The sequence below is a fragment of the Centroberyx affinis genome, unplaced genomic scaffold (assembly GCF_046629955.1).
Source record: "Centroberyx affinis isolate AG114_WGS23_722 - 3 ecotype Tasmania unplaced genomic scaffold, CSIRO-AGI_Caff_v1 ptg001088l_1, whole genome shotgun sequence".
Lineage (NCBI taxonomy): Eukaryota > Metazoa > Chordata > Actinopteri > Beryciformes > Berycidae > Centroberyx > Centroberyx affinis.
Window position 1 is genome coordinate 670705 of NW_027279633.1, and position 14900 is coordinate 685604.

The window sequence follows — 14900 nt, forward strand, 5'->3', positions numbered from 1 at the left end:
CTGCTGCTGCTGCCGCTGCTACAACAGACTGAATGGGAATGAGAGAGAGAGAGGAGAGAGGGAGGAGGAGGAAGAGGAGGAGGAGGAGGAGGAGAGAGAGAGAGAGAGAGAGAGAGAGAGAGAGAGAGAGAGAGAGAGAGAGAGAGAGAGAAAGAGTTTAGCCTGCACTAATCATTTATTTTTGTTTCATTATTTCAGTGTTTCTGCTTGGCTTTTTGTTTGTGAGCAAACACAGTCCCATACACATAGAAAGCCTGATAGTCACAGCAATGAATACACAGCAACCCAGATCCCTCATTAACTAGATGCAACACAGGCACACACAAACACACACACACACACACACACACACACACACAGTCATACAAGTGGAACAGATGTTTATAGTTGTACTAATGATTTAACTTTTCTTTTTCTTTTAAATTCAATTGTATTTTTGAAGCTTTGGCAATACTGTTCATTTAATATTCATGCCAATAACGCACATTTGATTGAACTGAAATTGAATTGAGAGAGAAAAAGAGAGATGGTTTAAAAAGTGTGGCTCTAGTCATCAATAAAGATAGCAGAGATTGCTGCAATTGAACCCATACTCAAACGCAGTGGTTCCCAAACTGGGCTCCACGGACTGCCAGGGGTCGTTAAAAGGGCTCCCAACGGGTCCCTGGGCAAATGAGGTTCAATTTAGCTCAAATTAGTTCAATTCCACTCTTAATTCGTTCAGTAGAAGTAAGCGCTGGGAGAGAATGCATAAGAATTGCAATTCTGATCAGAGGGTTCACTCTCTCCACTTATCTCCCCTCCTAGAGAAGAGAGACAACAAAAATCTTCTCCTGGGGCGAACCTTCATCATGGATTCCATGGTGAATCTATGTGGGACTCCTTCACATGGAACATTATGCTGCCAGTAACACTCTCTGTTTACAGCTTGTGCTTCATTAGCATTAAATATGCAATGTTTAATAGATGCTGCTGTGATGTGATTTTGCACTTGCGAAGCTGTGACCTGTGCTGCATCACATCCTCTGCATTTTACCCAAACCCACTCCTGCTGCCCCCTCACCTCCCCCTGCCCTCTCTCCTGCTGCCTCCGCCTCTCTATTCCATCCCCATAATCCAATGCTCCGCTCGGATTCATTTGGGTTTAAGGTTACCGATATTGGCAGAGGCCGAGCAGCCAGGGGCGGTATCGCATGCCTGTGATGCTGCTTAGCTGGCCAAACTAACTCTGACACTGGCATCAAAACGCTTGATGAGGCAGATGCAGACTTTCCTGAATCTGCAGAGCTCCAGGACTGGGAAGGGCAGTGGGAGGAATGTCCTGCAGTGACAGCCAGCTGTGCACGTCAACAGTGTGCAGCCCCTGGACATGATGTGTTAATTAAGGGGTTATTGTCAGTCATGTCGTGATCAGGGTGAATGTGCTATAGACCAACGGTCACGCAGTTGGCCTGGGTTGTTCAAAAGCATTTTAACGCTATGTTCGTCTTTGCCCCATTGGCTTTTAAAGCTTGTTCGAGTGCTAAGATGCAGCAGCAGCAGAGGCAGTCTCCTGAGGGAAGAGAACAGCAACAAGAAGTGGAAAACATAAGTGTTGATGAGGGGCTTTGAATGCTTCATCTTGTTTAGTGGGTTTGACAAGGGTTTTAGAGGTGAGAACCGGCCTCCTGTAGTCTATATAGACTCAAATAACCTCTGTAAGTGAAAAAGGCTCTTATGAGGCTGAGACCGCCTCTTCTAATCCAGCTGAAGTGGTAGCAAGGTGGACCAGACATAGGAGCACATAGCAAGTCAAACTAGTAAGCACAGTAAGGCTATTTTTCTTTCTTATATGAGATATGGGCAAAAAAAAAACATTTTCTGGCATGGTTTTGGTTCTTTTCTTTTTGCTTTTTTTTGGTTCTTTTGTGATTGAATTCACATAGAGATCAATGTCAATCTTTACCAGTATGACAGCAGTCATCTGGCCCCTCCATCTTTATAACACCAGCAGAAAAAAAAGCCGAAAAAAAAGCCTAAGATGCCATTTCAGGACCTCTCGTAAACACTCAACTTGGATCATATCCGGTTATGGAGAAGGCCTTGACAAACAGATAATGTCCCTGTCATCGTTCTGAAAACACTGAGCGATCATTTGCACCGTGTTAATCATCTCGCCTCTCCATCTTTATGACAGTGGTGGAAAAACAGCCTCAGATGCATTTAAAAAAAACCCTCATAAACGTTCAACTGGAATTATATCTGGTTATGGAGGGAGCCTAGACAAATTGATGGTGACAGTGTCATCCTTTGCAAAGCGATGTGCGACCATTTGTGCCTCGCTGATAGGGGGTGTTGTCTTCTCCGCAGATTCCGCTCCAACCGCGGAATAGAGGCGATCACTTCACTGACATTTGTGATTAAAATTACAGCAGAGGTCGTTCTGGTGGCTCCGTTTGCCCGAGGCACCTGTCATGTACCGGTGATGTCCTGGGTTCAAGTCCGGCATGGGAGCCTTATCGCATCCTGTCTCTCTCTACTGTCTCGAATAAAGCAAAAATGCAAAAAGATATCATATTAGGCCACAAAGGCAGCTTCTGAAGCAACTGAAAAGAGCAGCCAGTGCCTCTGGCTGAAAAGAAAGGACACCAGTTGGGGTTAAAAGTATGGAAATCCATCTCATGACTAAGGTAGGAGTTAATATGATGGCATGTTTATGCTGGTGTTGATTTTATTTTGACCATACCTTGTATGCCAGCACATATCCAGGAGATTCAAGTGATAAGCAGGTAGCACTAATTTTAAGCAAAGAACCAGCACACACACACACACACACACACACACACACATAAATATCAGCCCTGTGAGCTGAGCTGTGGAAGAGCGCCTTTAATTGTAAAGGGATTAACTGATGTCATCCAGCTCCCCTTGTTCCTCTATAGGCAGGAGATTGATAAAACTTATCTCTCCTGTTCACAAAGCGTAATCAGTTTACACAAAAGGAGTTGAGGGGAGGAACACTTCATTTGAATAACACCAGACTGGCAAAACTGCATGCAGCAAAATTTACAGGGTTGCTTATCAGTAAATATTTGCCATCTACAAATGTAAATACAGCAAGTCCCCTTCTGTCTTACAAATATGCACAGCGCAGCTCATAAAGCCAGACACAAGCTTTGTTCCTTATCATGGCTATGCATATTGTCGCATGATATAATGACTCCGTAAGGATTGCCTCAGAAATTCTTAGTACACAACAATTAATTGCAACAGGCCAAGGGTGGCTGCTTTGCAAATTTATTTATTCTTGCAAGATTTCAACAGACTGTCAAAATGTGGCATCTTATGTCGCTAAGGGGGGCAAATACAACCCAAACATATGCAATTCTATTTTGTTTGATTTCAGCAGTGATACTACAGCACTTTGTTATCCACCTCTGGAAATCAAGGTCGCATGAGCACATCGGCTGAACACTTGGAAACTCATGGAAACGTGTTTTGCACGGTGCTTGTACACTCGGTTGAACTGGAAGTGAGAAGCGTCCTCCATGATGGTGACGATGCACAGCGGCTCCTATGGACTGTGGCTCATCTGACGGACTGAGAGAGCACGGAGTTCCTTCAGCAGCCGGCCACACCTTCCGTCGTGCCGCCATGTTCATCTGTGACCTGCAACACATAATAACAACATCACAGCCATGTCAATTATTAATCATGGCACTCTAACTAAAAGCATACTGCATCCTCACTAAAATGCAAGCAGTTCATATGGCAACGCTCACATAAGGGCAGCAAATGTTGGATCAGTCAGGCAGGACAATTAAACACAAACTCTAATTTACAATGATGGCTTGAATACATCAGACATAAACAGAAACAGCCTCTCTGGGAAAGTCTACTCCAAGGTGCTGGAAAGGAGGGTTCGGCCGATAGTCGATCCTCAGATTGAAGAGGAACAATGCGGATTCCGTCCTGGTCGTGGAACAACGGACCAGCTCTTTACTCTCGCAAGAATCCTGGAGGGGGCTTGGGAGTATGACCATCCGGTCTACATGTGCTTTGTGGATTTGGAGAAGGCCTATGACCGGGTCCCCCGAAAGATATTGTGGGAGGTGCTGCGGGAGTATGAGGTGCGGGGGTCACTATTGAGGGCCATCCAATCTCTGTACGCCCTGTAATCTCTGTAAGCGAGAGTTGTGTCCGGATTCTCGGTAGTAAGTCGGACTTGTTTCCAGTGGGGGTTGGCCTCCGCCAGGGCTGCGCTTTGTCACCTATCCTGTTTGTGATATTCATGGACAGGATTTCAAGGCGTAGTCATGGAGGGGAGGGGTTTCAGTTTGGTGGGCTTAGGATTGCGTCACTGCTTTTTGCAGATAACGTGGTCCTGATGGCATCATCGGTCTGTGACCAACACTCACTGGATCGGTTTGCAGCCGAGTGTGAAGCGGCTGGGATGAGGATCAGCACCTCTAAATCCGAGGCCATGGTTCTCAGCAGGAAACCGGTGGATTGCCCACTTCGAGTTGGGAATGAGTCGGTCACCCGTGAGGGACTCAGAGTAGAGCCGCTGCTCCTTCGCATAGAAAGGAGCCAGTTGAGATGGTTTGAGCATCTAGTAAGGATGCCTCCTGGTTGCCTCCCTAGGGAGGTTTTCCAGGCACGTCCAGCAGGGAGGAGGCCACTGGGCAGACCGAGGACCAGGTGGAGGGATTACATCTCCACGCTGGCCAGGGAATGCCAGTCAGAGCTGGTTAATGTGGCCAGGGAAAGGGAAGTTTGGGGCCCCCTGCTGGAACTGCTACCTCCGCGACCCGACCTTGGATAATCGGCTGAAGATGGATGGATGGATGGATGGATGTAAACAAAAACAAATGGTTTTCTTATGCTCTATGATCATATGCTGATATCAAAACGACAGCATGCTATCCTCAGCTATTTGTTCCATAACGACAGCTGCATACATACTGATGCTTACTCATGAAGCAATACTGGCTTTGGGAGGTGATGTTACTATACAATGTAAATGAAATATATGCAGCCTGAAAGCAGATTCTTGGATAGGATAACCCTTAAAAGAAGCTATTTTGATAGTTAAGGAGAGAATAAGCCTCATTGGGAGGCATTTAATCCCAAGTGATTCACAGCTGTAAGTGGGGTTGCTATAAATGTGTATAGATTTAATTCAATTGGATTCAAACTGGGTCACACAGCTATTAAAAGTGCAAAGTTAGTTGGGAGCAGTCTGACAGCATTTTGCTCTTGCCTAGCAAGTAGCTGCTATTTTGCAGTGCGGGCGGCCACAGCAGGGACGGGAGAGGGTGCAGCACCTTTTCAATTAAAAGTGAACAATAGAGGCTGACTAATATTCCACTCCAAACTCTGGCATGCTCAGTCTCAATGGATGGTTTATTTTAAGAGTTGCTATTATGAAGCTGATACCTACAGCACTATAAGTGACAAATCCCCATGGGTTTCATCCTACATACAAGTACGCATGAATGGATTTCACACTGCACTACTTCAGTGTGGGCAAAGGGAAGAGATGAAAAACTAGAATGAAAGTCAGGAAAGGGATTTATTTAGCTATTAAACGCTTCCTATAGAGAGCCTACAAATGTTTACAGCAATGACTTTCCATTATTGCACCTTACACCTGAATCAGAGTGTGGGTGTGTGTGTGTCCGTCCTCCACCTTTTCAACCCCTGATTGTGCAAACAGTACACAAAAGGCGACAGCAGCTCTGAGTGGCTAACTGCTGTTCAAACACACACGGCTTGTGCCGCTCCTCCCTGTGTGAATGGATCCAGCAGTAAACAGACATGGACAGCTGCAGGTAGGCTCCAGACTGAGCGCTGTGAATGATAAAAAGCTGCTGCAGGGATCACATGCCTCCTCACTGGAGGCATAGATTAGACATTTCAAATACTCTCGCCTTGGCTGTCCGTCAAGGCCTTTCATGCCTATTAGAGACAGAGTGATTAGTGTGAAACGCAAACGCCAATGACACTCAACTGGAGAGTTGACAGAACAATGCTGATAAAAAAGGAAGGTACGCTGTCATATTTCACCGCTAACAATATCCCATTTGAAAGATTTCGCTGGCTGTCTACCCAGAATTGTTTGCAGAACACCTCCCTTACTCCACATGGATAGATGTTTTTGAACGATCCAACGACCTACTAAGAAAACAATCTTACCATTCAAGCTTGTTAAGGGAACAGCACGACAGCGGGAGTGTCAAATGTACCTAATAAAGTGTCATTTTAGTGTTTGCTTTCTTTCAAGTTCATTTTTTTCCTGAATCCTCGCAGGCGGTTAATCGGGCTGGGTTTAAAATATTCTACGCATCGTTCTGCTAAATGAACCCACTCACCATTAGCGGTTTAAAGGACATGTGGTGGGGGAAAAAAAGTTCCCCTGACCTTAAAAAGTAATTAACCGCTTAATCGATTTCAGGTGTGCCTAAGCCACTCTAAGCATGTAAATCACACATATCTACTGTCTTAAAGGTCACATGTCTGTCAAGCATCATCTTTTTCTCTGTAGATGTTGTGAGATTTATCCAGCCCTCCTCAATGAAAGTTTGATTTCTAATTACACCATGAAAAATTGCACGGTGTGGTATTGAATATCAATGTCCAACATGTGTTGAAGAATCTGACATTGATAAAGTGAGGCCCATTTCAAACGGTCTTTGGATAAAAGGCTAGTTTTAAAAACTGGCATGAAATTAAATATGCAAATTGGATACAGGCCTAAACAATATTTGGTGGAGATAGCACATGTGACTTTCAAGATGAACAAGCTTCAGTTACCAAACTTGATATGAATTCCAATTATTGAAGGGTTTAATACAAGCTTTGATTAAAGGCTTCAATCTTCTCTATTCCGCACTTCTTGGAGTGATGTAGGCTCATCTAAGTGATTGCTCTGCATTCACTTCTTTCAAAATGACAGTGATTTCCTTCTGCCCTCTAAACATTGGAAAATAATTTAATTAATTTAATTCAATAATTTCTTATCAGCTGATTATACATTGTATAGGCTCGTTCTCCCTCTCAGCAAATCTGGTAAACATAACCAGCAAGAACTCCATGGAGACGCATCATAGCATGAAACGCATAACTCATATGGTGCATGTACACAAGCACATGTATGCACACGCACACGCTTCACTTTGAAATGCCTGCGAAGATAACAGAGCTGTTTAACTTTTTTAATTAACGCGCAGCGGCTGCCTCTTGTTAAATCTTCAGAAACGGCGGTGGAGGGGGGGGGGGATCCACGGTAAAAATCCATACAGGAAATAGGTCTGTGGGAGCACAAACTGGCAGTGAGGTCTCATTTATCAGGCTTATTGAAAGGGATACATGCACGTCTCCAAACCTTAAGGGTCAGGTTGGAACTTCCCACTGCAGGAAGCAAAGAGCTGACTAATTAGGCCGAGAGATGCAGCGGGGACCAATAAAGATGTGTGTTGCGCTGGGCTCCGGCCGGCCCACGCAAACACACAAAGGGACGCGGTCTTGTCCAGAGTCAAATAAAGTCATTTTACTATGCGTAAGGCTGCGGGAACACAAAAGATCTGTGCCGGTAGCTCCGCAAAAAATCCTCTGGATAATGAGTACGGTCATCTTTATGAAAAGTAGAGTAAAGTGGAGTCTTTTGCTAAAATGCACATCATGTTCAGACCTACTTATTATAGCTATGCAACAAAACACACACACGGCCATCCAAATGAACATGTAATCCCCCTTCTGAAATCTCCTGGTGTCACCATCTCCATGTCTGTGTATAACGTATGTTCCTTCACATGTGTTTTGAGCACATTCATTATTGGAGGCATCTGCCTGGTGCATCCTTAATCATGTCCCTGCCAAAAGGAACAAGAATGCACAATCTCATTGAATTTCATTAACTTGCAAATGATCCCCCTCTCACCGCGTGCTTATGTGTGATGTTATATGTGTAGGCCTGACACACTAACCAGTGTGCTCTCAGCACCCGGGGAGTGGCTGATTAGGCCCTTTTCCTAGGTCTGAAAGATAAATTCTACATCCAGAGACAGCGCCACAATCAATGCATGGATGGCTGGCTGTTTCCCGATGACGAAATTTGCATATCCCTGTCTAATGGCTTCTGTCGACAAGGCTCAGGAAGGGAGCGCAGGGAAAAAAAAAATCACGGCACCGAAACGGGAGGGCGGGCAGGCCGGGACGGAGGAGCTGACAGACAAAAAGTGCCCTCAGCTCCCGCCGGCGTAACTTCGGGCCACCCGGTGATCGCCCTCCTGCATGCCAAGCAGCGGGCATCACCCGCCGAGGGAGGGTGCGGCAGGGCACCCGGAGGAGCCGAGCGGAGAGAGCTGTGACGGCAAGAGCGAGAGGCCAGTCTGTAAGTCCAATGACTGTATTCACTGACAGATTCGACAGGCGGGAGCGGGAACAAGGTTGCGGACAGTGTAGGAAGGGCACAGATGATAAAAAACTGCAAAAAAAAAAAAATACTGGTGTAATAAATCATGTCGCTAAGGCATTAACACATTCATGAGGCAGTGAGATGAAGGGAAATGGGTAATACTTGGGTTTTACTTGTCAAGCAAATACATGAGACTAAGACCAGCTCAGTCTGAAAATTTCACCCGTATTGTTTCAAGAGCAAAGCATTCTAGTCCTATACAATCTTGTTTTATTGTACCTCCTATTACTAGGAGTCTTCCATATTTGCTGGGTCATGTTGTGAAATCCTTGGTCTTGCCATCTGTCAGTAAATTTTTGACTCACTCCAAACAGAGCAGCCACAGGCTTGCACTTGGCTGAGGACCGGTGTGGAAATTTTGATGAGAAGAATTCTCTCCTGTCATGGTTGACAGCGGAGAAGAGGCCTTCAGGTAGAGGTAGCCTCCTTGAATTATTCAGAAAACGGTAGGAATACTCACAGTTCTTGTATCAAACCTCAAAATAGATCAACTTCAAACTTCCTAATCAACCAGTCTACTGAATAGGCATAAAAACATTACAAAAATATATGCTAATCATTACACCTAATTATTAAAATGCCCTTGTTTCTCAAGGCAATGCACTCTGGGGACATAATCTATATGCATGCAGGTGCTCCTGCTTTTGCTTTTTCACGGGTGATGGATTTCACATGCATGATTTCACAATAGGCTGTAAGATAGTTGATCATCTCTTGCTCGGAGAGAACAGCATTGCCCTGCGAGTAAAGCTGTTCTACAGAAATTGCCACCCTAAGTAAAATCTTTCTAAAGTGAACAACAAACTCCCAAACTTGCAAAAGTGTGTCCAGCTATGAAGATCCCCCAGGTCACAAAGGAATGAGGCAAATGTGAATTTAGCAAATAAGAAATAAGTTATTAAGAAATTATGAAAACAGACTCACTTATTCAGTTTTCAAAATTAAGATCAGAGGTGATTTAAGGGCAGAGAGTGAAGTGCTTGTGTTTCTTAAATGGAAATTCTTTCTTGATTTTTGTTTTGTTTATTTTCTTTTGATTGCCTATTCTATTTAAGTGTGTTTTGTTTTGTGCCATTCACTTTGATGTTGCCTGGCTCAGGATCCCTAACAGAGAACCAATTCTCTGGAGAGTAAAATATAACAGAAATTTGACTGCCTAAAGCATTTCAGAATGTGTGCGCATGCAAGTTTCATCTTTTGAATGAGCTTTCGTCTGAAATTTCAATCATGCGGTGCTCTGATCATTTTATTTTCCCACACAGCATTTCCCAGGGGGTTTTGGAGGATAAAAAATGGTTCAAATACAGTTATTATAATGTCTCCTCTCCAATGAAAAACTAATGCTGCCACCTACTGGACAACAGCATCCAGACTGCCTCTACAGTCTGTAGAGCTGGAAACTCAGATGAGCGTTGTCTCATTCCCCACCTCAGTGAATGTAGATGGTCATGAGAAGCTGATGCTCCCAGCAGAAGTGTAGTAGCCGCTGCAGTCTGTGGAATATCTCTGGGACAGCTGGATAGCGTTCAGGTCAAACGCTCCAAAATGATAAGCACCAAAGTTCTGTAATGATAGAACAAAGAAAATATGCTAGAAGTATTAGACTGGACCCTTCTCCCCATAACAGAGAAAGTAGTTAAAACCACTGTGTGTTTTGGAAAAGTCAGCATTGTGATTTCAGAGCAGGCTCCACTTGTTATTCTCAGTACACAAACAAGTGTGCGACCATGAAAAAAAAAGGGAAAATAACAAAATGATGAGCTGTCGCTCACAAACATGGTGTTACCATGGTTACACATAACTGAACATTTGGTAGGTGCTCTTGTGTCATTTTTAGTGGAAATAATCAAGAAGGATTCGTGTCATTTCAGCCACACTCGGCTCCAGTGAGGAAGGAGAGGTGAATTTCAGTCCCTCGTCTACAGTGTAATGTCGGTGTCACATTTCAGTTGTCATTCACTGAGCGATCACACTCCCGAAGATTTCATGGGACAGTTCTGAGAAAGCATGTAAGGTCTACTGACTCGTATAGAATATAAGCTTTTCTTGGCACATTTTGAAAGCTCTCCTCCTCCTCCTGCTGTATTTAGATGGGAGTCTTCTTCTCCTGTCTTCAATTTTTGGCGGATGTGCAGAAGAGAGCCAACTGACCCAAAATAATAGGGTTAATCAATATGCCATTAAACACCACATTCTAAATCTTTCTGCTTTTACAAATCAAATATCAAAGCAGGCCTAGTATTTCTGTCACAAAGGTCTGCAAAGCTAGAAAAACAGCTTTCATCTGGCTTGTAGCCAAAACAATAAAAGATTCTCAAGTAAAACAATTTTTCACATCTAGTATTAACAGCAGTGTCAAGGAGTGAGCAGATATCTGGATGTTTGTGTCTTAGCAGTACTTGAGGTAGATTTCCTCTGACCTTTAATATGTTTCTGGCATCGAAAGCCTCTCTTTCTTTCATGGGTTGTCTTCCTGCACTGCCCGTGTCTTCACCTGGAAAACAAGGGAAAAATACCAGAATAAAAGACAATTTAACACAGAGCAAAGTAAATGACACGTTATCTGTACTGGAGCTCTGAGATTGAGGACTGATAGCTTATCTCCTGATAAAATAAACCTGTTTACTTGCCACTATTTCGGGAGCTATGAGCAAAGTGGGAGTCAGAGTAATTTAATTTGTAACATTCATACCACAGTTTATTTTCATGAAGTCAACAGAGACCGAGTGAGTAGAAAAAAAACAACCGCTGAATTTCAACAGCCCTTGTTCACATACTGGTAAACATGGTCAGCCCTGAACCTGCCCCTCCCTCGCGCTGTGTTGTTGGGCAGCCCAGTATAAACTCATGTTTGAGAACTGGGGCTGGACTTGATCCATGGCCAAAATGAATGAAGCCATTGTCGGAGTACTTGGAAAGCACACTGTCTGCTGCACGTAAACAGAGTTGTGGCCAAACAGGGAGTTAGCTGCCTGATGCCTCCCTTCTAGAATTTGTTGCTGTAATTGTTCAGAATTCGGCTCTTCCGTCACTGCAGCTCCGACCCGAGCCAGCAGATAGTAAGGGGACATTGGCAATTAGGTTCAGTGCAGCAACTTTTTTTTTGGAGTGACACCAGTGTAATCAGAGCGGATCAACAACTTTGTTTTTCCAAAAGCCTCACGCAGAGACGCTCAGTGCATTCGTGTTGGCACTGCCTTCACCTGTGGGATCCTTCCTGAACAGAGTGTTCATCACGGTGCCGTGCAGCTTCACTCTGTCCCACTCCCTGACCATCCACCCCGCTGAGACAAAGTGCTCCACCAGCCGGTCTGCAATCACCTGCAGCCTGAAGCACAGGCACATTTTCATTTCAACGTGCTGTCATTGATACGATGGAAGAATAAATAAATACACACAAACTCAACAAGCAGGATGAAATTGTAGTAAATCCCCCCAAAAAAGTGAGGTATCGACTCTGTAAACTTGTTCCGTTGTTGACAACAGGAGCTGTTGGTGTTAAACTTACGTGTCAGACTTGTCTTTCACATTGACCTTGGCATACAGGACGTCCACCATGGCAGGGTCGTCGTTCATGTACTCTATACCCGTCACCTCCAAGGGCAAAGGCTTTCCTTCTGTCATGTCCCTGATGGCAGACATTAACCACAGCTTTGTCAGACTTGAGGCAAACTAAAGAAGCAAAGAAGCTCCAGAGTTATTATTGTTTTGCATCTTTCATTCATTTTTATTTTTTTTCCCATTTCAATAGCAGTTTAGTTTTAGTTTGTTTTCAGTGTGGGTTTCGGTTGTGTTCGTTTTTTTATTTTTCCACAAAAGTATAGTTTTATTTTATTTTTTATTCAGCTTCAGTTCTAGTTTTGATATTTTTGGCAGGGCAGTATCAGTGTTTTCTCTGTACTTATTTAGCAGCGGTTCGTCACCAGAGCAAGAAAGTTACCACCACTGCTAGAGAAACTGTGAGATTAAAATTGGCATTGTAATTTAGTTTCATATCATCTAAAACTAAAACTAGTGTACCAAATGTTTTGGAAGTAATGATTTTATTATGATTACAAAAACATTTTAGCACCATAAACCTCAAATTGAGACATAACTCAAACCCAAACAGCAACAGATATGAGACAAAACTAGAATTATCCCACCCAAGTGCCACAGCTGCACAAAATTATAGAGGAAACACTGGGCGGTATTTTCAAAAGGTATAATGATAGATGTTCAGAACATTTCGTATATGTTTGCAACAGATATTGTGTAATACAAACAATAATTCATAAAATCATTTACATCATTTTTCAAATTAGCATTCAGAAAAAAAAGGCAAAAATTCTTCACCCAAAATACACTTATTTCTCTGCCCATAAACAAAAAGACAAAAACTAAATCATTTAACATATATATATATTTTTTTTCAGTTTACGACAGTGTTTTTAACACCAAGTATTCACACTTAGTACACTTAGTTTTGGTTTACTATAATAACCTTGTGTGACACCTACCTGATGAAGTGTTGACACTCCTGGAGGTGTTCACATGCTTTTGTCACTTCCAGGTCATTTAACAGAGCCAGGGTGCCGACTGTCAGGTGAAGCTTGGCAGGGTTCTGAAAGATGCTTCCCTCGACTCCATGATCCTGTGCAACACATAACACTGATTTGTGAATGCAGTGTTAAACTCAGCTTTGGATGTACTGTGTTGATGTCAAGCCAGGGTTGGGATCAAATCATGAATGAACTCATCAATTCTAGTACAACTGAGGAATTGATATTGGAATTTGAAAAAAACCTACAGGAAACAGAATTGGAATTGAATTTAAATTTCAGGAAATTGAATTTAATTCAATTACATTTTGTGAAATTCCATATTGTTTTGTTTTTTCTTACCACATATCTGAGATTACACGTAGTGTTGCATATTATCAATACTGAATATCATAAAATGTTAAAGGAACCTTTCAGGTGGTATTTGACACATAACATGTAATTGTAATCCATACATTATGATTGAATGTATTTGATTTGTTTTACTGTGTTTTATTTGATTCATAATGTTTGATTTATAATGTTTGGCGAGTCAACACAACCTCTCTTAGAAGTGGAATTTCATGGAATTACATGGAATTAAATTCTGTTTGCTGTCATTCCAATTGAATTCCACTTCTGTTTCCTTAGAGATGGGTACAATTCCAATTCCAACTCCCGGAACTGAATTGGAATTTACCATGCATTCTCAATTCAATTCATGAATGGCCCTAACCCCGTCTCAAACAATACTTGGCTGCTACTGATCTCATTTTTACCATTCATAATTATCTTTCCTTATACCTGTGAGCACTGCTCTAGGACCTTTTCTTTAAATCTCAGGAATCCCTCTTGAACTTGGGGATCGTTGAGAGCAAACGACAGAAAGTGGGTGAACGGCTGCTTTCTCCTGAAACTCTCGATTAGGACCTCGACCCGCGTGACTGCAGAGGAGACCGCAGACCTCTGGGAACCTGTGATAACTATCAGATGGAGGGAGAAAGTTGAGTGCAAATGTTTAGTTTCATACTATCTGATGTGCCTACAGACAAGAACTGTGTGTGTGTGTGTGTGTGTGTGTGTGTGTGTAGGTCCTAGATTTGCTCTAAATCCTCACCAATCTGCCCCTCCACTCCAGGTTTAGGAATGCTGATAGATGTCTTTGTGTCTGACTCCAGACGTCTGCGTGTCTCTCCTTTCTTCCCAATGATGTATCTGCAGAACAAACAATAAAACAGACAGACAGACATCACACATACAGAATACAAGAAAGCCTCTGTTGCATATCAACTCGAGCAAGATAGCACAAGTATCACATTCACATGCCCATTTTATTGATAACTCACTTGTAAAGAACACTTGGGACATCGATGGCACAGCGGAATCCTTTATCAGTTTGTTCAATGCAGTGGCTATCACAGGCTTCATCTGCTGCGAGCTCTTCACTTTCTGAACATGGCAAACCACACAGATTGTTGTCATTAACTCCTCTCTTTCTTCTCCAGCCTATACATTCAGTGTGTGTGTGTGTGTGTGTGTGTGTGTGTGTGTGTGTGAGGATGGAGACTGAGGACAACACACATGACAGTATTGTGGCTTCAAATACACATAACTAGCTATCACACTGACAGAGTGGCAAGTTACCTGGTGGTCCCACGTATGAAAAATCTTCCTCTTCTTCAAAATGTTCTTCCTTTATGAGATTTCGTCGATATACTCTCCCATTTATATTTATAAGAGCTGGACGTAAAATGTCCATACTGAGAGTCACCTAAATAAGTGGCTAGCTAGCTGTTTAGTTAAATGAGAAAGCTCTTTAGTTGCTCATGAAGTCGAGTTTCATATTTCCATTTCCTCGCTTTGCGACACCCAGTGGCCTCTTGCCGTAACGTAAAATGTGTGGATTTGTAAAAGAGAAGGAA

At 43.0% G+C, this 14900-nt stretch overlaps 1 protein-coding gene across 1 annotated transcript; it reads right to left on the reverse strand.

Annotated features, from left to right (window-relative positions):
* Nucleotides 1-3096: 3096 nt before the first annotated feature.
* ascc1 (activating signal cointegrator 1 complex subunit 1) lies at nucleotides 3097-14875 on the reverse strand. The gene is made up of 10 exons (XM_071523420.1): nucleotides 14623-14875; nucleotides 14325-14427; nucleotides 14096-14193; nucleotides 13783-13961; nucleotides 12958-13091; nucleotides 11967-12086; nucleotides 11662-11786; nucleotides 10879-10952; nucleotides 9887-10021; nucleotides 3097-3648 (listed from the first exon to the last, which is right to left on the reverse strand). Exons 1-9 carry the CDS (start codon nucleotides 14735-14737, stop codon nucleotides 9905-9907), a joined length of 1065 nt encoding a protein of 354 aa, XP_071379521.1. The 5' UTR covers nucleotides 14738-14875; the 3' UTR covers nucleotides 3097-3648; nucleotides 9887-9904.
* Nucleotides 14876-14900: the final 25 nt, after the last annotated feature.